The sequence below is a fragment of the Amphiprion ocellaris genome, chromosome 5, assembly GCF_022539595.1.
Source record: "Amphiprion ocellaris isolate individual 3 ecotype Okinawa chromosome 5, ASM2253959v1, whole genome shotgun sequence".
Classification (NCBI taxonomy): domain Eukaryota; kingdom Metazoa; phylum Chordata; class Actinopteri; family Pomacentridae; genus Amphiprion; species Amphiprion ocellaris.
Genome location: NC_072770.1, coordinates 8,558,776 through 8,585,470, shown reverse-complemented (window position 1 = coordinate 8,585,470; position 26,695 = coordinate 8,558,776). Strand labels below are relative to the sequence as shown.

The window sequence follows — 26,695 nt, the reverse complement described above, 5'->3', positions numbered from 1 at the left end:
TTTTGTAATTGTTTCTTTTAAGTTTATTTTCCTCTGCGCGTTTTGTACAGTTTGTCTCGAACGGGGACCTGTACATAACCCAGTTCCGCGAATGGACGACTGTGATTGGTTCGGGAGTCCGAGCAGCGCTTGTGATTGGTCAGATTGTCAGAGCAGCGCTGTGATTGGTCAGATTGTCAGCGGTGCCGGAGCGGGCTGAGCGATGCTCTTCGGTCTCAAAAGCTTAACGTCGTATTTTTCCGGGTAATTTAGAGCAGGGAAACGCCGTTATCTGAAACGTCTAACGTCCTTTTTCATTAACTGTTACAAGATATTTGTCTACTGTTGTGAAGGTGGGAGCTTCAGTAGCTTAGCAGGCTAACTCCCAATTGGAATCGCAGCTAGTTAGCGCTAGCTTAGCTAGCAGCTACCAGCAGCGACTCCTGCACCACAGAGAGGCCAGGTAACGCAGAAAACTCAGAGAAACCTCTGTTAACAGGTAGTAACTGGAGTTTAAAAAGGGATACACACAGTACAGTCTCAGCGGTTTGCACTAAGCTGAAATACACGGCTGTTTAACCCACATTTAGCTCTTAAACTGCACACATGACCTTGTAGCTGATAAATAATCAGCTACAAGTTGATGTTTTACTTACAAACTATCAGTGTTACAAAAGTTCTGACTTTGATAAGATTCCTGCCAAATACACCATTACTAATTATGAAACGATACAACAGTAAAAACCTCAAAGATCAGGAAAGTAATGGAGAAATTAATGACATTTGCTTGCATTGGTATTTTAGAGAAAAAGCAAACTTAGACTGTTGTCACTGCCCTGTAGTGCCTCATTCATGCAACTTGCTTATTAGTTAACTTACCTGCAACTTCCTCGATTTGTTTCTCAGTTTCATTTTTTTTAATCTGGCCTAAATTATTAGTACTTTTATAAAACTTGTCTGCATTTTTATTTGTGTATTTTAAGTAGTTTTTTTCTACTTTATTGTCCACTTTATCTTTTGTCTTTGTAGTTTTATTCTTCTGTCTTCTCTGCAGTTTCAGTAAGTTTAAATTATTCTATAGTATCTATGCCCACTTTTTGTAGCTTGTCTGTACTGGTGTTTGGAGTTGTTTACTGTGCTGCATCTCTCACGTTTCAAGTATTTTTACCTTTGCCTGTAAAACACTTTGGATAACTTCTGTTTGTGATAAGATGCTGAACAAATGAACTTGTATTTTGGGACTTCAGTGCAGGGTTTTGCAGCCTTCTAAATATTAGTGGAGATAAAAGTCATTTACACCACTATATAACAATTTGAAGCCATTTCTTACAAAGTTTGTAGTCTGAGAGGCTTGGTAAATGAGGCTATAATGATGCACCAACAGTTGTTCAGAGGTCATAGCTCTGATGTGTCTTCACCCTCACAGTATGAACTGTCCCCCCACGAAGCGCCTCCGAGGCCTGAACCAGGATGTGGTGACGGCGGTGGCCTTCGATGACCCTTTTGGAGATGACGAAGACTTCACTCAGGATGTCTTGGATGAAATTGACATCATTGCCTCACAGGCCATCACCTCAGCTGCTGCAGGGGCGGAGATGGCGTCTAAATCTGGCACCAAACAGACAGAGGCGGCCCGCGGGTCGACCCGGACGTTTTCTGCAGGGCAGAGCAAACCTCTGAGCAGAACCACAGCCAATCAGAGCAGAGAGAACTCAGTTGGGTTCAGCAGAGGAAATGCCGGGATGCCAAGCAGGGAGCCTCTGGGTGAGTCCAGAATTGAACAGAACTCTGAAATCTTCTCATATTTACACAAATCTGGTTTATTTATAGATTTATTCCCACTGACAACTGGATTCTCATCTGATTATTTCACTCTGATAATATTCCAAATCATTAATTGGTTCATAGTTTGATTTTCATCTTTCCAGGCTTCTTTTGGTTTGACTTAATTTCTGTAAAAGTGAAACATAGCACAGTCAGTGTTCAGAAAGCATCACGTCTCTGTCCAAACTCTGTTATTTATTTCAACAGTGATTTAACCCTAAGCAGTTTCTGTGTGTGTTTTGCTCCGTTCTCATTTCATCTCACAAACAAATTTTAGTTTGGTAGCTTGTTCCCAAACTTTGTTCAATCTTGAACAAGCAGATGACAAAGTGAAAGTCAAACCGTTGTTATAGCTGGTGCTGTTTATTGTGTTGACTCTGTTGTCTTGTGTGTTCAGGCAACAGGCAGCAGCAGTTTGGGTCGGACAGAGATGACTCCTACAGTCTGCTGGAGGCTCAGCATGCCGAGCTGAAGAGGAAGGTGAGACTCTCTTTGTGTGTTCAGATAGTCTCCTGCACACTAACTGTCAAATACTGTTTGCCTGATGAAGGTCTAACACTGAAACATTGCACCAATAAATATATGTTCGCAAATTAGACAGTGTGAGACGCTTAAAATAATGATAATGATGAAAATCTATTTTTTAAAGTTTAGATATGTTTAAGGACCATGACAAACTGACAAAATCTGAAGATTCTTTCTGTTTTTGCAGTCTGTGTCTGTTCAATGGTTTAATTTAGTCAGATTTAGGTGAGCGTTTTTCTGTGTGTTACCAGCTGAAGGAGGTGGAGGAGGAGATTTTCCTGAAGAATGGGGAGATCCGGGTCCTGAGAGACTCTCTGAAAGCAGCTCAGCAGGAGAAGGAGGCTCAGAGACAGAACCAGATGCTGCTGGACACTCAGAAGCTGAAGGAACACAGCGACAGGGAGAAGGAGCTCAACAGGAAGGTCAGGAGCTAAAAAACACATGCACACATATACAGCACACTGCAGGAAACAACTTCAAGTTTCTGTTTACAATGTCTTTCTGAAAAATCAGTATGACTTCTGTGGATTCTGGGATGTATTTACTGCATGATCAGACTTTGCTTTCATTGATATGAACCATTTTCCTCATTTTACCTTTCAGTTTACATTGAAGTTACCAGACAAATGCTGAAGTATTCGCATTAGCTGTCAGTATTAGCATTAGCCATCACTATTAGCATTAGCCATCATTATTAGCATTAACCATCAGTATTAGCGTTAGCCATCGGTATTAGCATTAGCTGCCGGTATTAGCATTAGCCATCATTAGCCATCATTATTAGCATTAGCCATCATTATTAACATTAGTGATCAGTATTAGCATTAGCCATCAGTACTAGCATTAGTCATCAGTACTAGCATTAACCATCAGTATTGGCATTAGCCATCAATATTGGCATTAACATGGTTAAGTCGTCACTGTTAGCGTTAGCCATCAGTATTAGCATTAGCCATCAATATTGACATTTGTCATCACGGTTAGCATTACCCATCAGTATTGACATTAGTCTTCACTGTTAGCATTAGCCATCAGTATTAATATTAGCTGTCAGTAATAGGATACGCCATCCGTATTAGCATTAGCCACCACTATTAGCATTACACGTCACGGTTAGCATTAGCCATCAGTATTAATATTAGCTGTCACTATTAGCATTAGCTGTCAGTATTGTCAGTAGTGGTCAGTATTAGTGTTAGCCATCAATATTAATATTAGCTGTCAGTCATAGCATAAGCTCTCAGCATTAACATTAGTCATCAGTATTAGCATTAGTCGACACAGTGAAGTTGTCACTCTTAGCATTAGCCATCAGTATTAGCATTAGCCATCAGTATTGACATTAGTCATCACGGTTAGCATTAGCCATCAATATTGACATTAGTCATCATGGTTAGCATTAGCCATCAGTATTAATATTAGCTGTCACTATTAGAATTAGCTGTCAGTATTGTCAGTAGTGGTCAGTATTAGTGTTACCCATCAATATTAATAGTAGCTGTCAGTCATAGCATTAGCCGTCAGTATTAGCATTAGCCATCAGTATTAGCATTACCCATCAGTATTAGCATTAGTCGTCACTGTTAGTATTTGCATTAGTATTAAAATTAATGAGCTAAAATGAGCTAAAAATGATTTCCCACATGAAAAAAATTCCAACCTGCTTTTTTTGGTGTGTTTTTCAGTTATTTTACAGTTTTACAAAGATGCACTTCCTACAAAATCATTCTTAATCATTCTAGATTGATTAATTCTTTAGGCAATTCAAGTTATCTGGTGAAAATTTCTGCATTTTTCTCATATTGTAAATAAACTAAATATAATTTTTTTCCTAACATTGTGCAGCCCTAACTTGATCCTCAGATTAACACGGTTGTGTTTTCTGTGCTCAGGTTCAGTCTCTGCAGTCTGAGCTGCAGTTTAAAGAAGCAGAGATCAACGAGATGAAGACCAAACTGCACAGTTCAGACAGAAACAAGGCAACGTCCTCACCGCTGCCCAGAAACAGGTCGGTCATCCTCGACATCACCGACAACAGATCTGATATTTGGTTAAATGTTTTATGCAATTTATTATCACAAACTTCACCCATTTCCTATTTGATTATTATAGAAACAAACTGAATATCTTTGAGGCAGTCAGACAGTTAAAGTTTGTAAAGTTCATCATTTTAGTTTTGCTTGTGTTTTGTCGGTGAATTAAATGTTTACTGAATCTTTACACGTCTTGAGGCGGAGGTGACGCTACCTCTTATCTAATATTTAGAGTTTTGTAAATATACTAGTGGTGGGACGCAATTAAAAAAAATAATCTACGTAATTAGAGGCTTTGTACTTAATTAGTCGCATTTTTGTCAGATAGCAATATTTGACACAATAAACAAAGTTTTTCAGTTCAAATAAATGTTGGTTGATGATTGAATCAATGAATAGACATATACATGAACTTAAACAACGTTTCATTTCTATTTATCTGCATTTTTCATCTGTCTACTACATTCACAGATTACTGCAAACTCAAAGTGCAATTACAGTGATTATATTCAACATTTTATGACTTTTTGTAAACTCAAGCCGTGTCTTTTCATGTCTTCAAAAGTGGTCTATTATGGGATGGCTACACCGTTCGCCGGTACCAGGACTGTCGTTGCCAGCGTTAACTCTGAAATTGAACTTGCTTTCCAGATAATGTGATTAGCCACAGTTAATTCATGATTTAACTAGGGGGGCAATTACTTTTTTCCACATAGGGCCAGGTAGGTTGGATCGCTTTTTTTCCCTTAAAACATTAACTCATTATTTAAAAACTGTATTTTGTCTTTACTTTGGCTATCTTTGTCTAATATTTAAATTAGTTTGAGGGTCTTAAACATTTAAGTGTGGGAAATTTTCAAAAAAACAGGAAATCGAGAAGGGGGCAAATACTTTTTCACAACACTATATTAATCTGCATATTTCATCTGTCTTCTACATTCACAGATTACTGCAAACTCAAAGTTATAGATGTTATACTCAACATTTTAAGACTTTGTAAACTCAAGTGTCTTGAAAAATGGTCCATTATGGGATGGCTACATCGTTTGAGGTACCAGGATTGTCAAAGCTAACGTATGTTGCGTCACCCCGGAGCTCATTTACATGAAGTAGTTTCATTTCTACTTTATGTAAATGCAGCATGGGAAGTGGAGGTCCAACGCTTTACAAAACTTTTGTTAAACGTCTAAACTGGCCGTTGTTGAACTAAAACAAGGACAGATTCAGCAGCTTATTTCTCGCCTCAAATGCTTTCAGAAATACTTTTTGCTGAACTGTTTTTGTAATAAAAGAGAAAGTTTGCGACGGAGCTGCCATGTCGGTCTGACGTTTCTACCAAACGTGTGATATTCAGATGCGTTTCTATGCGAGAAGAAACGTCCCTGTGGACACATCGCTTTATCATCGGCTTGAAGTACTGCGGTGATCAGAAAACTCTGTGTTCCACAATGTGCACAGAACCAGGCTTTTATCCAAGCTACGATCAGGAAGATTTTAAAAGAAAACTTTCTGCCCAACAAGCTGAATGCAGTCTTGTCTTCCTTCACTGTTCAATAGTGTTGCTTTCGTCAACGAAAATTAAGACGAAATATCGTCGTCAACGGACCTTTATCACTTGACGAAAACGAGACGAGACGAAATAATTTCGTCTCGTTTTGGTCAACGAAAATGAAGAGACATTTCAGCAGAGTTTTTATTTTGTAAACCGAATTTCGTCTCTTTTTTATTCGTCAACAATATTGTATTATATATTTTATTTATCGTCACATAACCACCATTTACGTTTCGTCTCGTCTCGTTTTCGTCAAGTGATAAAGGTTCGTTGACGACAATATTTCATCATAATTTTCGTTGACGAAAGCAACACTACTGTTCACCAAACTTTCTTGTGCGCTGACATCACTCAGTGCGTCCTGTGCTGCTTCTTCACGGCTGGAAAACAGACTTTAGGTTCATTACCGCCACCTGCTGGGCTGGAGTGTTCATCAGTGTTACCGGTGTGCCAGAAATTAGGGAACCGAGAAAGGTGTGATTAAATGTGTTATTTTTTGTAACATGTTAAGTCCTAGCCCTAGTTTTTAGTCATAATGACCCCTGACAGTCATTTACTCCTCTCTAATTAAGCTGTTCTTTCTTTTTCTGTGCTCTCAGCCCTAAAGTACCAATGAATCCTGGGAGCAGCTCGCCTTCTCCGATAGGAAATGGTTTCATCACCAAGGAGATGTTTGGGGCTCAAATATCGTCCAGAACCACACCGTTGAAGACACGGAGAGACGGTAAGTCTAATGATGATGATGGCCAAACAAGTTCCATGTGTTAGGAGGATGTTGAGGTGTTCTGAACCTCTGCTCACAAACAGTGTACGGTAATCTGCATGTCTGTATCTGTGGTGCAGCAGACAGAACGACGTCCAGCTGCAGATCTGCTGACAGACCAGAAGCGTCTCGTCCAGACCACTTTGTGTCCGTCATACCTGCTCATCGACAGCACAGAGGTCAGTCATGTCCTGGTTATACAAGGGCTGCACAACCATGTGGATGTTGAAGAAAAGAAGCAAACTTGTCCACAATTACTAAAAAATGTCCAAGTGACAATTATTGGCCAAAATGACAAAAACTTGTCCAAGGGAACTCCAAAGTTGTCTATAATTACTAAAACATTGTCCAACACAACAAAAAACCTTTCAAAAATGACTAAAAATGTGTCCAAAATGACATTGATATTTTGCGAAAAACTTCACATTTGTCCAAAATATGACAAAAATGGCAACAAAGCTTACCAAAATGACTCAAAATAGATCCAAAATAATGTTTTGTCCAAAATGACAAAAACGTGTGGTAATTGATTCAGCCATTATTAAATGTCAAACAGAAATTGTCCAGAATGACTGAAAAATGGTGAAAATGTAATAAAAATATGTCCAATAATACTCCAGTTTTGTTGAAAAGTCCTAAAAATGTGTCCAAAATGACAAATATTTTGAGATTCAGGTCACATTTGTCCAAAATATGACAAAAATGGCAACAAAGCTCTTTAAAATTACTCAAAATTTGTCCAAAATAACAGTCAGTGTCTGAATTGATTCATCAATTATCTAATGTCACTCAAAAATGGTCCAGAATAACTAAAAATTGTCAAAAGGACTCAAAATGTAAAATATGACCAATATTACTCCAATTTTGTCGAAAGGTACTAAAAATTTGTCTGAAATGACTAACGTTTTTGGAGTGACTTCTAATTTATCCAAAATGACTCAAAATATGTCCAAAATGACTCAAAATATGTCCAAAATGAAAAAGACTTGTCCAAACTGATTGAACAGTTATTTAATGTGACTCAAGAATTGTCCAGAATGACTAAAGAAATCGTCAAAATGTGATATAAGAAACAAAAATATGACCAATAATACTCCAATTTGGTCAAAGTATTTCCAGAATGACTTCTAATATGTCCAAAATGACAAAGACTTGCCCAAATTGATTCAGCAGTTATCTAATGTGACTCAAAAATTGTTCAGAATGACAATAAATGACCAACATGACTCAAAATGTAATAAAAATAACAAAAATATGCCCAATAATACTCCAGTTTTGCTGAAAAGTACTAAAAATTGTCCAAGTGACATTTATTAGCCAAAATGACAAAAACTTGTCCAAGGGAACTCCAAAGTTGTTTATAATTACTAAAACATTGTCCAACACAACAAAAACCTTTCAAAGATGACTAAAATGAGTCCAAAATGACAAATGTTTTGAGAATAACGTCACATTTGTCCAAAATATGGCAAAAATCGCAACAGAACTCTTTAAAATGACTCCAAACATAAAAATAACAGTCAGTGACCGAATTGATTCAGCAGTTATCTAATGTGATTCAAAAATGGTCCAGAATGACTAAAAAATGGTCAAAATGTAATATAAACAACAAAAATATGACCAATAATACTCCACTTTTGTTGAAAAATACTAAAAATGTGTCCAAAATGACAAATATTTGTCCAAAATATGGCAAAGATGGCAACAAAGCTCTTTACAATTACTCAAAATATCCAAAATAACAGTCCAATCCAACAATTATCTAACTCAAAAATTGTCCAAAATGAATAAAAATCGTCAAAATGTAATATAAACAACAAAAATATGACCAATAGTACTCCAATTTGGTCAAAATATGTCCAAAATGACAAAGACTTGTCCAGATTGATTCAACAATTATCTGAGACTCAAAAATTGTCCAGAATGACAAAAAATGGCCCAAATGTCTCAAAATGTAATAAAAATAACAAAAATATGCCCAATAATTTTGTCGAAAAGTACTAAAAATGTGTCTGAAATGACAAAAGTATTTTCAAAATGACGTTAGAATGTGTCCAAAATGACTACAGCTTCCAAATGTCCAATCTGACGAGCTCATGTCTGATAAATGGTCTAATTTGGACTTTCTGTTGTCGTCCTCCAGGTGGCGTCCTGCTGGGGTTGTTACTGCAGCAGCCTTTATCTCCCAGCAGCCTCGGCCTCTCTCACCTGCTGTCAGTGACTCAAGCCCACCTGACATCCAGGTAAACACCCTGCACGGTAACCATGACAACCCGGACAGGGATGAATGCGACAGAGACTTTTGACTCACTGAAGTCACTCGGCTTGTAAAATGAAGGAGTCAAAACATCCAGCTGTGCGTTGTAACATACAGGATGTTTTGGTTTGTTGTTTCTGCTTTTAAATTGACAATACTTAGGTGCAGCTGAGTTGTTAAATCGTTCACGTTTGCACCAAGGAGCTCAGAGTTTTTAGTTTTTAACAGAATCTGGTTTGAAGAAATGCTTGATTTTTGGTAGCTTTTTAAAACGACCAACATGCAATAAATGAAGTGATTTTCATGAGATAACACATTGTTAAACTATGATTTTGTTACGTTTTTAAAAAGCAAGTCCCAGTGAACATCATGAGGACTGTTGGAAAGTTAGAAATCTGAAAATTTGCTTTGTTTTTGCAGTTTTCCGGCAGGTTTTTCAGGATCATAGAATTAATTCCACTACTTGTCGTCACCATTAGCGTTAGCAATCAGTATTAGCATTAGTCCTCACCATTAGCAATTAATATTAGCTGTCAGTCACAGCATAAGCCGTCAGTATTAACATTAGCCATCACTATTGTCATTGCATGTCACTGTTAGCATTAGCCATCAGTATTGGCATTAGTCGTCACTGTTAGCATTAGCCATCATTATTGGCATAAGTCGTTACTGTTAGCATTAGCCATCAATATTGTCATTGCATGTCACTGTTAGCATTAGCCATCAGTATTAGCATTATCCATCAGTATTGGCATTAGCTGTCACTGTTAGCATTAGCCATAAGTATTAGCATTAGCCATCACTATTATCATTGTATGTCACTGTTAGCATTAGTCATCACTGTTAGCATAGGCCATAAGTATTAGCATTAGCCATCACTGTCAGCATTAGTCGTCACTGTTAGCATTAGCCATCAGTATTAACATTAGCCATCAGTGTTAGCATTAGTCGTCACTGTTAGTTTTAGCCATCAGTGTTAGCATTAACCATAAGTATTAGCATTAGCCATCAGTATTAGCATTAGGTGTCACTGTTAGCATTAGCCATCAGTTTTAGCATTAGCCATCAGTATTAATATTAGCTGTTAGTACTGATATTAGACATCAGTATTGGCATTAGTCGTCACCATTAGCCATCGATATTAATATTAGCTGTCAGTCATAGCATAAGCTGTCAGTATTAGCATTAGCATCACTATTATCATTGCACGTCACTGTTAGCATTAGCCATTAGCATTAGAATTAATGAGCTAAAATGAGCTAAAAATGATTTTCCACATGAAAAAAATTCAATTTTTTGGTGTGTTTTTCAGTTATTTTAAAGTTTCTACAAAGATACACTTCCTACAAAATCAATTTTAATCATTTTTGATTAATTTTTTAGTAAATAGTTTTTCAAATCATCTGGTGTCACAACATGGTGATCCCAAGTCAATTAAAGTGCAAATCTTTAAAGAAAAATTCTGAAAAATAACTTCTAATATAATAAACTCCTCATTTTAATTTTTAATCTTTGTGGTAGAAATTCCACCTGAGTAGCTCCTGAGATCACAGTTTCAACAGCAGTACTTGTAGTAACACTAGTAGTACTCACAGCTTAACTGACTTTATAAGTTTAACTGTTGTGTTATTCTGCTATGTTGTGTTCAGTCGGCTCTCTGCACGTTTTCTGCTTGACTCTGGTGCTGCAGCCGGTGTCGGTGTCGCTCCCACCGCGGCTCTGAGTCCAGTCCAGAGTCTGGCTGTAACTGGACTCAACATGCTGAGTCAGAACCAACCAGCAGCTGCAGCCGACAGCAGAAACAGGTAAGAATCAGACCGACTGACTCAAACTGCTCACTGAAGAAGCCAGAACAGCTGTTATAGCAGAACCATCACGTGGACAGCAGAGCCCCCTTGTGGCCAAATGATGCTACAGCAACTCTGAAATGACAACTTGTCACATTTTTCCTCACTGCGGGTTTATTTTTCACTGCAATATAAACTTGTGCACCTCTATGGAAACAGAACAACCATGACTGGAAGGAGACAAAACTCAGAAACGTCTTCTGTGCAGCATGACACAGATAAATGACAGGAAAGTTGAATTTCTTCTAATATTTATTCCACAAAAATTTAAATAACCTGGAATCCACAGGTGTTAATAACACTGGAAAAATATACGGTGACTCCACATACTATACATTTATAGCTATTTACGTTTTTAATTAGTTTCCATTCTCATTTACTCTGCTTTGTGGAAACACTGCCTGCAGTTCAGCGGAATTTTTGTCATATGACCGTTAATCACAGCTGGATCACTGATGGCTTCACAGTTGCATCGAGGAAAGCAGAATTTGTTTATTACAGTCGGTTTGATTTTAGTCAATTTCTAAATGAGACATGTAGGATATCTTAATTTTGATGACATCACAATTTTAAGCTTAAATTTAAAAAAAATATTTATTCACTTTATGTAAGACTAGTTTTCCTATGCGAGTTGTTTAAGGATCATCAGAGGGACTGAATATCCAGCTAGTGTTTTGTGTTTACAGAGTTTCTGTCTGTAAAAAGTGATGTAATTTTGATTTCTCTTCTGTCTTTTTTAGAGATAAAATGCCTTTCAACACTGTCGTAAGTGTTGCTCCGCATACCATAAACCTTTGTGTACATTTTCAATCACAATTCAGCTGAAAAGTCCCAGAGTTTTTCTCATGTGACTGTTGGTCACTCAGCTGTGACCAGCAGTCACATGAACAGTCATGCAGATGTTTTATTTTTGTTGTGTTTTTAAACAAGACATGAAGCGATTTTAAAGAAATATAACAATTTTGAGCTCAGATTTGGTTACATTTCCACAGATGAGCAGTTCAAGTACCGTCAGGAAGTTTAAAATCTGGTCCCTTTTACAGTTTTTGGCTGATGAATGGTGTCACTTTAAATTTTCTTCTTTTTTTTTTAAGAAAAGACTCTTTCCAAAAAGAATCAATGTAAATAATTGCAAAAAATTTACAGAATTATTCAACCTATAAGCCCTGTGCCCCGTTCAAAATTAGTTTTGCACAATATTAGAAAAAAAAATTTTCTTTAAAAATAGCACCTTTAAGCCTTAAGATTTTCTTATTTATTTACATTATAATATTGAACATTTTAACATTTTTTGTTGATAAAAACAAAATATTTTTATGTTATCTGCATTTTCCTCCCACAATGTAAACACATCTAAACTGAGGAAATACACGATGAAAGGCAGCTGTCGGGTTCTATTACATTTAAAATAACTAGTATATTTACTGAAGCCAACATTTTACCTTCATACTTGGAATATTTTCAGTTACAGGCCCTTTAACACTCTACTTTATGGCTTTTGATTTTTCTATCTTCACAGTTTCTTAAAACCATCCATAAATAAGTAAATAGATGAATAAAATGGATCTATATGGTGTTATTTGCTGTAGAGGTTGGTTTTTGGGGTGGCGTGATTTCAGGAACCACTTAATTTGTGATTTATGTGAGCACAGACTTTAAAAACATAAACATGTGTTGGTCCAGGTGTCCTGGAGCCGTCCTCCTCCTCCCTCTGCTGGACCTCCACCTCTCTCGGCTCCATCAGGTTCTGGACTCTCTCAGCTCCACCGGCAGCAGCAGCAGCAGGTCGGACTTTGCAGCCTCCAGCTCAGTCTCAGCGGGCCGAGCTGCTCCTGCTGGTCCTGGGAGGCCTGAGGACTCTGGTTTGTCTGGTTTTAGTGTGGAGGACGCTGGTCTGGCTGCCCTGAGGCTCCTCTATCTCCTGCTGGCGCACAGTGATGAGGTGATGACACTCTGTAGATGTCTTCTTTATCTTATTTAGCCGTGTTCACGCTGAATTCAACCTTAAATCACTCAAGTTTTCTCTGAAAGTGTCACATTTTAAAGATAGTCTGAATCTGCAAGGCTGAACTTTTTACTGTTGATCTGTTCTTCAGGTGGTGGAAGCCGTGCTGTCGAAGGAGAACCGGAACAGAGTTACAGACAACAAGGTACAGACAGCTTTATTTTACTGTTTTGACCCTGCGTTTGTCACATTTGTGCTGTGGTTCATTTTTCACTGCAATAAAAAGACCTGCACCTTTATAGAGACAGAACAACCATGACGAAGGAGATTTTAAAATTCTCTGATTAATTGACAAGAATTGGAAAAAAAAGAAAAAATCGAATCAACATGTCCAACATTATTCCAAGTGTCCACAGCTGTTACCAGCTCTGGGAAAAATGGATGCTCTGCGTACCACAAATATTTAACTATTTACATGTTCAATTTGTTTCCATATATACTACTACCTCTCTGCTCTGTCAAAACGCTGTCAAAAAACAAAACCTTTTCCAAAATTACTAAAAATGTGTCCAAAATGACAAAAATATTTCTAGAATCCCTTTGTAATTGTCCAAAATGACTCAAGATGTATCCAGAATTACCAAACAAAATGTCCAGAAAGCATCAGTAATGTTCCAAAAATGACTTTAAATGACTCAGAATTTGTCAATTATCACACAAACTGTTCCAAAATTATTAGATAATTATCCAAAACAATTTCTAATTGTCCAAATGACGCAAAATGTATCCAAAATAACAGAAAGAATGTCCAGAAGGCATAAAAAATGTTCTTAAATTACTTTAAATGACTCAGAATTTGGCCATAATCGCACAAACTGGTTAAAAGTGATTTGAAAACTGTCCAACATGACAAACTTTTCCGTAACTACTTAAAATTGTCAAAATGACTCGAAATGTATCCAGAATTACCAAAAAAAAAGTCCAGAATGCATCAGAAATGTTCCAAAACAACTTTGAATGACTCAGAATTTAGCCATAATAACACAAACTGGTCCAAAATGTTTTGATAATTGTCCAAAATGACTCGAAATGTGTTCAAAATTTGAAAAAAATAAAAATGTCCAGAAAGCATCAAAAATGTTCCAAAACAACTTTAAATTGCTCAGAATTTGTCCATAATAACACAAACTGGTCCAAAATGATTTGATGATTGTCCAAAACAACTTAAAATTGTCCAAAATTGATCCAAAATAACAGAAAACAAACTTCCAAGTGTCTAAAACGTTAAGCCAATGGCTGATAAATGGTCTTATTTTTTAAACATTTCAGCCAAAATCACTGAATTTTTGTCACGTAATCGTTTGTCACAATTTAGTCCCTCATGGCTCTACATGTGCACAAAGGAGTACAGAATTTTTAAATCCTTACAGAATTTGTAATCAGCAAATGTTTCATTTTTGGCAAATTTTAAAATGGCACATGCAGCATGAAGTAATTTTCATGAAATATCACGATTTCGAGCTAAAATTTAGTTGTGTTATCTGACAGGATAACATGACAGATGATTTGTTCCATTAAAGACCATCAGAAAGTTCAACTTCTGAAATATTCCGTCTGTTTTTGCAGTTTTTTGGCTGTCATTTTGTGATTTATTTGTTTTAAAGACAAACGTTTAAATTTTGTAAGAGGTTTGGATTTTAGAGGGTTAAATATAAATACATTTCCCTCTTTGTCTTCACTACAGCAGAGAAAATCAAGATTATTGACTTGAAATGTGTCCTTGATATTTCCTCTGGTTTTAGACCGACCGCCCCGCTGTGACTCTCTGCTCCCAGAATGCTTTGCTGCAGTTGCTGCTGCGGTTGTGCGACGCGGGATTTGGCGTCGGCGGCTCACAGAGGCAGCAGCTCAACATCAGCGCCATGAAGACGCTGTGTGTCCTAATGGACAGGACGCCACGCACACACAGCGACAGGTACACGGACACACGGCAGGCTTTAGAGGGAATATTAATTAATTAGTTCATTTATTCCACCTTTATTTAAACTCATAGCACACTGAGGTGTAAAGGCCTCATTTATTGTGCAGCTGAACGAGAAAGAAAAGATGTCGGCACACAAAAGGGAAAAATTGGATGACAATAAATATATTTAAAGGCAAAGCCAGTATAATATGATTAAATAAGTAAGATTGAAAGTTTCCCACAGGGAAAAAAATGATCTTTAATTGTTCTCCACGTAAAGTTAAACTGGACTTTTCAAGTTCAGTAAAAACAGCATCTTCCACATAATTCTGTCAGTGAGAACCCACATTAAAGCACAGCACTGAGGTAAAAACAAGCAGTAAGACGTCTATAAATACAGCTGTGAACAAATAACACGCACTTGTAAAGACCACTTCATATCACTGCTGTCTGGAATTTCCAGTGACTCCTATAACCCTGACTTTCCCACTGAAATAAACACACCAGTCTTTGTCACAATAAACAATCATTCATTTTGGTTCTTTCATAGATTCATTAAAGGTCTTCTGGAAATATCATAAAATCTGCTGGGTCAAAAATATACAAATAGTAATGCTATAAGGAAACAGCTCAGAACAGTATTGGAATTATCACCAGTAACTAATCTGCTGATACATGCATGGACAAGGGCTCGGAAACGCCTATGACGGCATCTTCCAAGAGTCAGTTTCTTCATTTTGATGCAGGAAGTCATATCTTAGACAGTTTTATTCATCTAATATCCTTTTATTTTGCTAGATGAAGGTCACAGCGCCATGCCTTTTCCATTAAGCATTTGATTTGAATGGAGCAGTGAAAAGAAACCCAGAAGTGAGCAGTATCATCCTTCTGTATAGTTGCAATATAGTCACTCAGGACTTAATATGTTACCGTAATCCAACACTCAGTGATCCCAACTCTGTTGCAGATGTTCCCATAAATGTGTGGCACTTGTAGGTTGCTTTGCTTTCACTCTTCTGTCCATTTCATCTCAAACCAGCTCCATGGGGTTTAAGTCTGCAGACTGTGCTGCCACTCCATGTTTTTAAGCTTACCATCCTGTTCTTTTTTCCTAAGGTAGTTCTAGCATAGCTTGGACTTATGTTTTGGGTCATTATCTTGCTGTAGAATGAACCCCTGACCAACTAGGAACATACCAGAGGGTACTGCATGGCGCTGCAGAATGCTGAGGCAGCCGTTTAGGGTCAGGGTTCCTCTCACTCTCTACAAGTCACCGACCCTGGATCCAGCAAAACAGCCCCAGACCATCACACTTCCTCCTCCATGTTTGACAGTTGATGTCACACACTGAGGAACCATCCTTTCTCCTAGCATTCAAAGCTTTGAAATTTTGATTCAGCAGTTTATAATACATTCTTCCAGTTTTCAGTAGTCCATTGGTGGTGTTTCATGGCCCAGGCAAGCCTCTTTTTCTTATTCTGATGCTTTACCGATGACTTTGTTGCTGCAGCTTTATCTGTCGAACCTCGAAGTCTTCTCCTCACAGTTGAAACTGAGACTTGCTTACTACGACCACTATTAAGCTGTGTTTGAAGCTGTTGTCCTGTGAGCCGCCTATCACACAAACTGCTGACTCTCAGAAACTTGTCTTCTGATTTTGTTGTGGCTTTGGGTCTTCCAGACCTCTTCCTGTCAAAGTTACCTCCAGTTTCTGAGTGCCTTTTGATGGTGAAGGAAACTGCACTCAGTGACACCTTGACTTTCTTCGCAATTTCTCTGTAGGAAAGACCTTCATTTTTAAGTTTTATGATGGTCTGTCTCTCTTCCATTGTTAATTGCTTTTTCCTCGACATTTTTACTACTTTCTGCAGTGTAATACTGTACTGTTGCACCTAACGTGACTCCTGTACTGTACTGGGATTCACAGCCAGCTAAACTCTCCCCTGTACCGCATTCTCCAAGGAGCGGGCCAGTGTTGTAGATGAACGGATTTAATACAAGAAAGTGTGAAGCTGAAATGGACATACAAAAATACAGAAAGGCGTTGGTCAATAACAATACAAATTGCTTGTGACATTACAATTTAAAATCCCCTCATAGTTTATTGATTATAGGTCCGGGTCCGTATAGGATGAAGTCTGGGTCCAGTTAGTGACCTGGGGTCTAGTATGTAGTGGATTAAAAGCAATCGAAATACTGGAATAACTGGAGGAATCGTTTCTAAGCTCGGTAAACAAATAAAGCTAAGCTACATTAGAGGTAGGCCCAAAGCCTGAAATCCGTGTTTACATCATAAACGCACTAACGGAGCGACAGCCACAACACCGCAAACATGTCCAAACAATTACAAATATACACTCTAGCAATGTTATCAAATATATCTACTCACTTAAATGCCAGGTCTAGGAACGAACTGACAACAAAAGAAACTAAATTAGCATTTTAGCGCTAATAAGCTGGGGGAACTTCCTGTCAGAGCCGATTGGTTGAGGTTGAGGTCATGTGACCATGACTGACAACTCCGCCCCCTAGAGGACTGGTGGGAGACTGGATTTAGGATTAGTCTAGTGCTGTCTTCAGTGGAAAAAATGCACTTATTTTTAACATAAGGACATTTATAAGTGACCCCAAACTTTCAAACGGTAATGTATGTATTGAATAAGTGACATAACTGCAAATGTCTGAAAAATAATGGTATTTTTATTTAATTGAAATACAGCAAATCAGTGTAAGTTTACAGCCACATGTTAAAGAACAAAATAGTATTTAGATTTGGACCAGTTTTACATGAAAATTTGCAAATTTAGGTGCATTTAAGAAGTGTTTTCTGTGTTTTATTTATTTATTTATTAACTGTATTTTTTATGCAATTAACTGTCGTTTAGCAGATTTTACTTATTTTCTCGAATTACAGATAACGAGTAAAAACAGGCCAAAACTGTAAATGAAGTCAACATAAAAAAAACTTGTATGTATTTTTCAGTTTTGGGTAACCTTACCTTTTTATTTTTTGATTTATGGCAGTTCACCACTTACCTTTGTACCATTTCACGCTATTCACTGGACTTGAACTACTTGAATTTAATTTTAAAAAATGGAAAAATTGGGGCGTTCTAAAACCTTTGACTGATAGTGTATATACAGTATATATATTTTTTATTATTACGTTTTTGTCATAGCTTAGTTACGTTTGGACACATAATGTGTAAAGATGAGCTTCTGATTGATCTAAACTCCCAGATATTTGTACACCGTTCATTCACATGATCTAATTTTTGACCATGATTTTGAAGAAAAAAAAAACATGATTCAGTGGGTGATGAATCCTGTATTTCTAGGTAAACTTTCTTTCTTCTTCAGTCAGAGAAGGAGCCATTGTGAACATTTTAGACTAAATTTTCTCCTCCTTCATGCACTGAAAGTTTTCACTCCAGTTTATATTTGTCCCATTAAATCTGAACTATTTTCAAACCTAACTAAAAGAAGATTTAAACTGAGTATGTAAACAGAGGAAGTTTATAGATGTGGTTGGAACCTGTTTGTTCAGTGACGGTGACATAAACACTGTTTTAATACTCTGAAGCCTCAAATTAAACTGCAGAGCATACAGAATTACACTCAGATATGATGCAACGCTCAGCTGTGTGTAACACTGTGTGTGTGTCACTGACTCAGCGGTTGTGTAACGTCTGACTGTAAACTACCTGCAGTGATTTACTGTCGCCACGGTGACGCTGCTGAGACAGAAATAACTGGAATGAGCCAGAGGGGCAACTTCAGCTGTGTAGGTTTCTGGAAATAAATAGCTGTGGTTAAATGAACAGAAGGAAATGTACTAGAGTAAATATTTATTGTAATGATAATCATATTTTTTAAAGTTATGGACAGAAACTTATCCAGGGAAATTGCTGCCAGATAGCCCAGTTTGTGATTCATCAACGGCAGCTGATGTTTTGTCATCAAATGTTATTTTTACTGTAACATAACAAACCATCCAAACTAATGACGCGTTTAGTTTTATGGTTCTACGAGTCCTAAGTGGTTCATCAGAGAGTTTCAGAGCTGAACTTTCTGCAGTGTTTGTTTTCCTCCTGCTTCATTTGTTTTTCTTTGTTTTAAGATGTGTTTTGCACTCTTGCCTGTATGAATTTATAGTATTGATGATGATTGAAACCTTGTGTCAGTGTTTGCTGCTGCAGAGGGTCACACCTGTACTGTTTTTCTCTCTCAGGTTGCAGTCTGTGCTGCAGGTGGTTTGTACGAGTGTTTCAGCAGACAGCCGGCTGCAGACGGTTTCAGAGTGTTTGTCCGTCCTCACGTCGATGTCCGACCACCAGACGTTGGCAGAGCAGCTCTGCTCTCAGCATGGTGAGCTAAAGCTGCACTGATTTGAATTTATCTGTGATTAGGGATGTTCGGATCCAGTATCAGATAGAGCGATGGCTAAGTAGCCGGGGCTATTCAAGCTAGTAAACATTAGCAGGAATTAGCTAAGTTTGTTGCATTCTGACAAAGTGATAGCTAAGTAGTTGGTGCTACTCAAGCTAGTAACCGCTAGCAGGAATTAGCTACGTTTGCCCCTTTGTAATTAAATCTTAGCTAAGTAATTGGTGCTACTTAAGCTAGTAACCGATAGCAGAAATTAGCAAAGTTTGTTTCATCATGACAGAGTAATAGCTAAGTAGCTGGTCCCACTCAAGCTAGTAAACATTAGCAGGAATTAGCTAAGTTTGTCCCATCATAATAAAGTTTTATCTAAGTAATGCTACTTAAGCTAGTAACCATTAGCAGGAATTAGCTAAATTTGTTCCATCAGGACAAAATTTTATCAAAGTAGTTGATGCTACTCAAGATATTTTGGTTAGCAGAACTTGGTAACATTTTGTTCCACTGTGGCAGAGTGCAAGCTAAATAACCAGGTCCACTCAACCTATTAACTGTTAGCAGGAATTGGCCAAGTTTATTCCATCATAACAAAGTGATAACTATGTAGTTGGTGCTACTCAAGCTAGTCACCATTAGCAGGAATTATCAAAGGTTGTTTCACCGTGATATAGTGATAGCTAAGTAGCTAGTGCTAAACTAGCTCCCAGTAGCAGGTGGCTTATTGCTAGCTAAACCCCCGAAATGCTCTCTGCTTGCCAACATGAACTGCCCATAGTCTGAGTGACGCCTCTTCTGGTCGCAAAAGAAACTGAGAAAGCTGAACATTTTCGATTGTTTTCTTTTTGTCTTCAGATCCTTGTCTTTTCCTGAAGTTGTTCCAGTTTATCAGAACCAGACCAGACGACCAGGCAGCACACACAGACTGGATCTTACTGGACCTGAAGGTAACTCAGGATGGAGGTGAACAACACAAGTGTTTTGGCCTCAGTGTGTTTTAAATGTTAAACTATTTTTGTGTCTCAGGTGGTTCGTTTGTTGAGCAGACTGTTGACTCAGGGAGCTCAGAGCCTGAAGAGCAGTTGTCAGTGTTATACTGAGGTAGAACTTCACCTTCTGCTCTGTTTTACTGTGTCGTGACAACAAACTCTGCTTCATCTTTTCTACAAGAGTTTCTCCTCTCGGTTTACAGCTGGTTCAGACGGTGGTGATCGTCTTCCATCGCCAGTGGTTGGATCTTCGTGGTTCTCAGGAGCCGACGGACTCAACAGGTCGGTCTCATTTCAGATTTAAAACTCTGAATTCCAAACAGTATCTGGATGGTTTTTTTTGCTTTTTTGTTCACTGCAATATAAAGTCCTGCACCTCTTTGGAAACAGAACAACCATGACTAGGAGAGAGAACTCATAATTATTGTCTGTGCAGGATGACACAGTCAGATTGCCAAAAAAAAAAAGACACGAAAGCTGAATTTCTTTGTTTTATTAAATTGCAAAAACTTGTTGTTGGTCACAGCTGAGTCACTTGTGGCTTTTTAGTTGCACCAAGTTGTGCTTTTTGGAGGGATTTTTTTTTGGGGGGGTGGGGGGGGTGGGGTCAGGGAAAATGGTCTATTTTGGCAAATTTTTCAAATGAGAGACGGAAAATGAGTTGATTTAGAAGAAATGTGATTTTAAGGTAAGAGTTTGTCACAGATGAGTTTAAGGATTGAAAAAAGCTGGAACCAACATGTTCAGCATTTTTCTGTGTCCACAAGTGTCACAAACTCTGGAAAATATAATGGAGGCTCCAAATACTAGAGACATTTAACTTTTTTACATTTTTAATACATTTCCATACTTGTCTCTTTCCTGCTATGTGTAAACACAACCTGCAGTTCAGTTGAAAAATTCCTGAATTTTTGACATATGACTGTTGGTCACAGCTGAGTCATTAATGGCTTCTTGGTGGCATCAAGGAGCACAGAATTTTTTTTATTTTTTTGCTTGAATTTGCACATTCTAGCTGAGTAGTTTAAGGGACATTTGACAAGTTTAAGATTAGGCTGTTCTTTCTGTTTTTACAGTGTCTAGCTTTGACAAATGGTTTAATTTTTGCTGTTTTGTAAAGATACTATGTCTTTTGGTGGTTCAGAGGGTTAAACAGCTTCCCTCATCACAGTAGTCAGTCAAAGCCTTTTAGATACTAAACCAGAAACTCACCAAATACTTCTTCAGTTAACTTAAACTATAAGAAAAAATAAAAAACACTGCACTGTTAGAGCTTTTTTCCAAGCCTTTTCAAAACTTTTATAGTATCACTTACAGTTTTTCTCAATTGATAAGACACTGTTCCTGAAAAATAGGACACATTTCCCAGCACGCTGCACACTATTTTCATTATTTGAACATAGTTCACAAAGTACTGCACACTTGTGTCAAAAGCGCACTTTATTGTCAAAATTTGAACTTTGTTTTCAAAATTAAGACACGAAGCAAAAGTAGGACACTGCACTGCTAAATACAAAACACTCTTCTCTCACTGTGTTTTCACATGAAGTGTAAAAAATGATACAGGCCTCAAAAATGACAACTTACACACAAATGCATCTTATAAATGAATCAGAGGGGTCATTGCAGTGCCTGACTGTACATTTCAAAATAAAAATAATGCTAGACAACAAATACAGCACTGTATTGTACACAGTACAGTATGCATATATTTACACCACATCTGCATCAATTCTTTCAGCCTGGTCAGACCACAGGACCTCATCAACATCACAAGCTATGTTTTCTCTGGAAAGAAAGACCTAATTTGTCTGATCCATCCCTGACATGCATCAGCAGAAACATCACCACATGACAAGACCCCTGATTGCAAGAGATTTTCCCAAAGTATGGCTGCCGCTCATATACCTTCCACCTCCATGTAGAGAAGAATTCTTCTATAGGATTCAGAAAGGGAGGATATGGTGGCAGAAAAACCACAATAACTTGAGGGTTCATATTGAACCATTACCGAATCAATAGTCCTCTATGAAAACTAACATTGTCCCAGACAAAAACAAAAACCGTGTCTTCTTGGCTAACGCCCTGCTGCACCGTGTCAGTAGACCCTCACCAAGTCCATCTAGGAAAGTCAACAAATGCTAGATGTTCTATGGGCCCAGAACTGCATGATGGTCAATTACTCCATGATTGCTTCTTGCAGCACAGAGGGTTACGTTGCCCCACGCTGACCTGTGATGTTCACTATAGCCCATTGTCCAATGATGTTTCTCCCTCTTCTCCTCCTCTTGGCCAGGTTGAAACCAGCCTCATCCACATAGATTTAATCATGTGTTTCATCAGAATCCAACTGAAAAACTCTCTGGAACAAACACACACCAAACAGAGAAAAAGTCAGTCATGTACACTTTCTGTAATTTTACTAGCACTTGTGAACCAAAATTATGCATTAGATTTTTTACAGTATTCTCAGAACATTTCTGACTGCTTGTATTGTTCCAGTATAGACATGTCACTGAAGTGACAAACAACATTTACATACCATGTAAAGTGGTCCAGGTGCAGGGGCAGGTCCAGGTTCTGGTTCTGGCCGTGGTCTGGGTCATCCATGTCCTCTTCTTCCAACACAACCTCTTGCTCCTCTGACATCCATTCTGAACAGCTAATTCTGCTTCCCAGCAGGTTTTATAGTGTGCAGTTCATTGGCAAAAGTGTTTTCAGTTTTGACCTGTTGTGTCTTAATTGTGACAGCAGTGTTGGAACAGTGTCCCAATTCTGCTTCCTTGTGTTCACTTTTTGAAAAATGTGTGCTATGAGTGAAAAAGTGTGTTCAAATGAGCAAAAAATGTGTTCAGTCTTTTGCAAAAAGAGTGCAAGAGTTTTGGAAACTGTGTGCAAACCATGAATAGTGTCCAAAATTTGGACAGCAGTGTCCTGTTTTTGAGAAATGTGTGCAGTCAGTTGGTGGCTGTGTGCAGTGAATGGCATTTAGTGTCTTATCAATTGAGAAAAACGGTAAAATGAGATTTAATACCATGTTCATGCACAGAAAAACAGGAATGACAGTAGGTAATGAATTATATCCACATTATGCTCGATTATAATAAAGCCTTAGCTAGGTAACTAGTGCTACTCAGGCTAGTAAACATGAGTAGGAATTAGCTAAGTTTGTTCCATTGGACAGTCATAGCCAAGTAGCTGGTGCTATTTGAGCTAGTAACTATTTGCAGGAATTAGCTAAATTTATTCCAACATAACAAGTAATAGCTATGTAGTTGATGTTACTCATGCTAGTTTGTTTAGCAGGAATTAGTGAAGTTTGTTCCATCATAATAAAGTCTTAGCTAGGTAATTGGTGCAACTCAAGCTAGTAAACATTAGCAGGAATTAGCTAAGTTTGTTTCCGTCATAACAGAGTGATAGCAAAGTATTTGATGTTACCCAAGATTTAGCACCATGTCCAAGTACGGATAAACATGAATCCACATTATGTCACAACTTTACCACATTGTATCACAATAGTTCTTTGTAATTGAGTTTATCAGTAAACACAGCTGAGGTAAGTCATCTAAGTTTGAATGTTGCCCGTTCTTTTGGCTTTTTGGTCTCTCTGTGAAGTCACTTTTCTCCACCCAGATGTTTATGGTGTGTTTCCCCTCCAGATGTGGCTCCGCCTCTGCAGCGGTGGTTGTCTGGCCCGGCGGCGTTGCTGCTCAGAGAGTGTCTGCTGCTGCTGCACTGGCTGATGCTGCACCACGGCAGTTTCTCGGAGAGCTGCAGGCCGCTGCTGCACATGTACGACCAGGTGATCCCTGCAGTCCGAGACACGCTGAGGAAGCTCAACGGTCTGAGCGAGAGCGAAGGTACGAAAGACGTTCTGCACAGTGATAAACAGATTCAGATGTAGTGGCTCAGGAGTGTTTCTGCAAAAAGATGCTATCAGACTGCAGCTTTTTATACCCAACCAAAGACTCCACCCACTGATTATATCTGAACTCACCTGTGAATGTCTGAAATTATAGACACACCTGAACACACCTGAACACACCTGCTGCTCAAACACTGATGAACCTTCCAGACCAGGGGTGTCGAACTCATTTTAGTTCAGGAGCCACATTCAGCCCAATTTGATGTCCAGTGGGCTGAACTAGTAAAATCACAGCGTAATAACCTATAAATAGCCACAACTCCACATTTTTCTCTTTCTTTCAGTTTAAAAATAAGTACATTCTGAAAATGTTCACATTTAATGAACTATTTTTCTTACAAAACATTACAACCTAAACTTTCTTAAGAAAAATGAGTGCAATTTTAAAAAATATTCTGCTTCAGTTTATACCACCAGGGTTCCACCAAACCAAACTGTTTAGACACTTTTTCCAAGTGTCCACATGTGTTACCAACTCTGTAATAAAATTAGTAACACCACATACTATAAGTAATCTACATTTAATTAGTGTCCATACTTCTCTGATCTGTAGAAACACTTTCTGCAGTTCAACTGAAAACTGAATTTTTGTCGTATGACCGTTAATCACAGCTGAGTCACTGATGGCTTCAAAGTTGCGTCAAGGAAAGAAGTTTTTTTTTTTTTTGCAGACTTTCTTTATTACGAATTGTTTATTTTTAGCAAATTTTTAAATGAGACACAGTGACTTTGATGAAATATCACAATTTTAAGCTCAGATTTGTTGTTGTTTTTTTAGCCTAGGCGTAGTTTCATCAGAGGAACTGAATATCCGATTAGTGTTTTGTGTTTAGACAGTTTCTGTCTCTAAAAACTGATGTAATTTCAATGATTTTTCTTCTTTTTTTTTAAAGACACAATGTCTTTCAACCCTGTCATGAGTTTTGAAGGTCAAAGGATGAAGCCAACACTGTCTTTCTCCTCTGTTTAGTCTCTGTACCTTAATGTGTGGCACTAATCAACTCATTTTATATCCAAGACAACATTAGGATGTAACGGTGGGGGGAAAAAAAAATCCAGTTAGTTGATATTTTCCTCTTTCATACACATAAGAAGTCACTCGTGTCACGTTATTGTTAATATCCTGACATAAACCGTTCTGCTGTTAAGATTTCTACGTTTAGCATCGCTGCTAGTCGTATCATATCAGTGAGTTGCATTTTTGTCACCTTACTGTACCTGCAATTTTGGCTGTATAATAATGTTTTTTCACCTGTTTGTTTGTCAGAGCTGGCGTTGGAGGAAATCTGCCGCTCAGAGGGTGATGATGCCGACGACATGGATACCGACTCCTGATTAGCCGACTCCACAGGTGACCCATGACTTGACTTGAAGGACATTTTATTGAGCGATGAGACGTTTGAGACGAGATGAAGACAGAAAAAAGGCTGTTTTGTTCTGTCAGACTTTTCTTTAAAGCAGACGTTGGAGAGATGTGAGGCCTCAGAGGTTTGTGATGGACAGAATCTCAGGATTTATTCTGTCTGATGGATTTAAGAATAAAACATGAACGTGAGAAAAGCTGCTGTTCTGCCTGTCTGGACTCTTTATTAGCGGTTAAGGCTGCTGCTGCTTTTCTCTGTGGTTTGTATTTTCATGTTTTATCGAGGAAAACTGGCAGCAAATGCAGAGGATCGTCCTACAGTTGTCAGTATGCACCACTAGCAATACTTTACTTTTACACGACATTTCATCAGATGTGTCAGTCTATAGAGGACTGACAGTTTCAGTTTTATTGTCAGATACTGACAATAAGGTAATCAGGAAATGTAAATCCAATAGACTATCAGTGCTTTTTCGCATTTTACACTAGGGCTGCCACAAACGACGCGTCGACGAATTGCCTGAGCACGATACGTCATCAAAAGCGGACGTGAGCGCGCAATGCAACAGAAATCACCGTCCGAGTGGAGCGCGGAACACACATGGACATCCGCACTTCACTCGGACGGTGATTTCTGTTGCATTGCGCGCTCACGTCCGCTTTTGATGACGTATCGTGCTCAGGCGATTCGTCGACACGTCGTTTGTGGCAGCCCTATTTTACACTTAAGTACGGTCTTTTAAAATGAAATAAGAAATGCAGTTTCCATTTTAATCTTCAAACGCCCACAGAAGTATATGAAAATAAAGATGCAAATAGCATTTTACTTTTAATTTTTCATTTATTTTAAACATTTTTATGTGGAAAACTAAAGTGCTGTTGTGGATTTACCTTTTCTTTAACATTTAAATGCAGACAACTGGGGGCTTGTTGCATTTAAATATTGTCATTTTATTGTCTTTGTAGATTTTCTGTGCAAGTAAATTACGCAGAAAATATACAAATTAGACTGTAGCACCTTTTACTCAGATGGTAATGGATTTGTCTTTCTCTTCAAATTTTTTTTCTATTTTTTTTCTGAGAACAAAACAGCAGAAATGGGTTCCTTAAAAGGAAATCTGTAGGAGACTTTATTAAAATGACAACGCAAATTCCTAAATTAAAATATAATTTCACTATAGTGATAAAATTTTACACATATATGGGTGATATTGAAGAAAAAATGAAAGAACTACAATCCAATTTGCAGTTTTATTTTCTCATTTTATTAAACACATTTAAATGCTAAAAACTGGGGGTTTGTTGGATTTAAATTTTGTTGACTAACGAACAGGTTTGGTCTTT

At 37.9% G+C, this 26,695-nt stretch overlaps 1 protein-coding gene and 1 long non-coding RNA gene across 6 annotated transcripts; one reads left to right on the top strand and one right to left on the bottom strand.

The window, feature by feature from the left end:
* Positions 1 to 167: 167 nt before the first annotated feature.
* Positions 168 to 25,553, top strand: atrip (ATR interacting protein). Of its 5 annotated transcripts, none has more exons than XM_035957612.2 (18): positions 168 to 243; positions 1,406 to 1,743; positions 2,201 to 2,283; positions 2,580 to 2,750; positions 4,221 to 4,336; positions 6,513 to 6,637; positions 6,760 to 6,855; positions 8,820 to 8,919; positions 10,583 to 10,738; positions 12,464 to 12,722; positions 12,877 to 12,930; positions 14,528 to 14,700; positions 18,920 to 19,056; positions 19,927 to 20,018; positions 20,098 to 20,172; positions 20,264 to 20,342; positions 23,723 to 23,923; positions 25,256 to 25,553. In XM_035957612.2, the coding sequence occupies exons 1-18, from the start codon at positions 203 to 205 to the stop codon at positions 25,321 to 25,323; spliced, it is 2,364 nt and encodes a 787-aa protein (XP_035813505.2). In that variant the 5' UTR covers positions 168 to 202; the 3' UTR covers positions 25,324 to 25,553. The 5 variants fall into 5 exon arrangements, with proteins under 5 accessions (XP_035813505.2, XP_023146843.2, XP_023146844.2 ...); XM_023291075.3 differs by having other exon boundaries at positions 6,757 to 6,855; XM_023291076.3 differs by having other exon boundaries at positions 185 to 442; positions 6,757 to 6,855.
* Positions 14,856 to 17,180, bottom strand: LOC129349025 (uncharacterized). The gene is made up of 2 exons (XR_008601817.1): positions 17,078 to 17,180; positions 14,856 to 16,700 (listed from the first exon to the last, which is right to left on the bottom strand). It is a non-coding gene; the product is annotated as an uncharacterized LOC129349025 (long non-coding RNA).
* Positions 25,554 to 26,695: the final 1,142 nt, after the last annotated feature.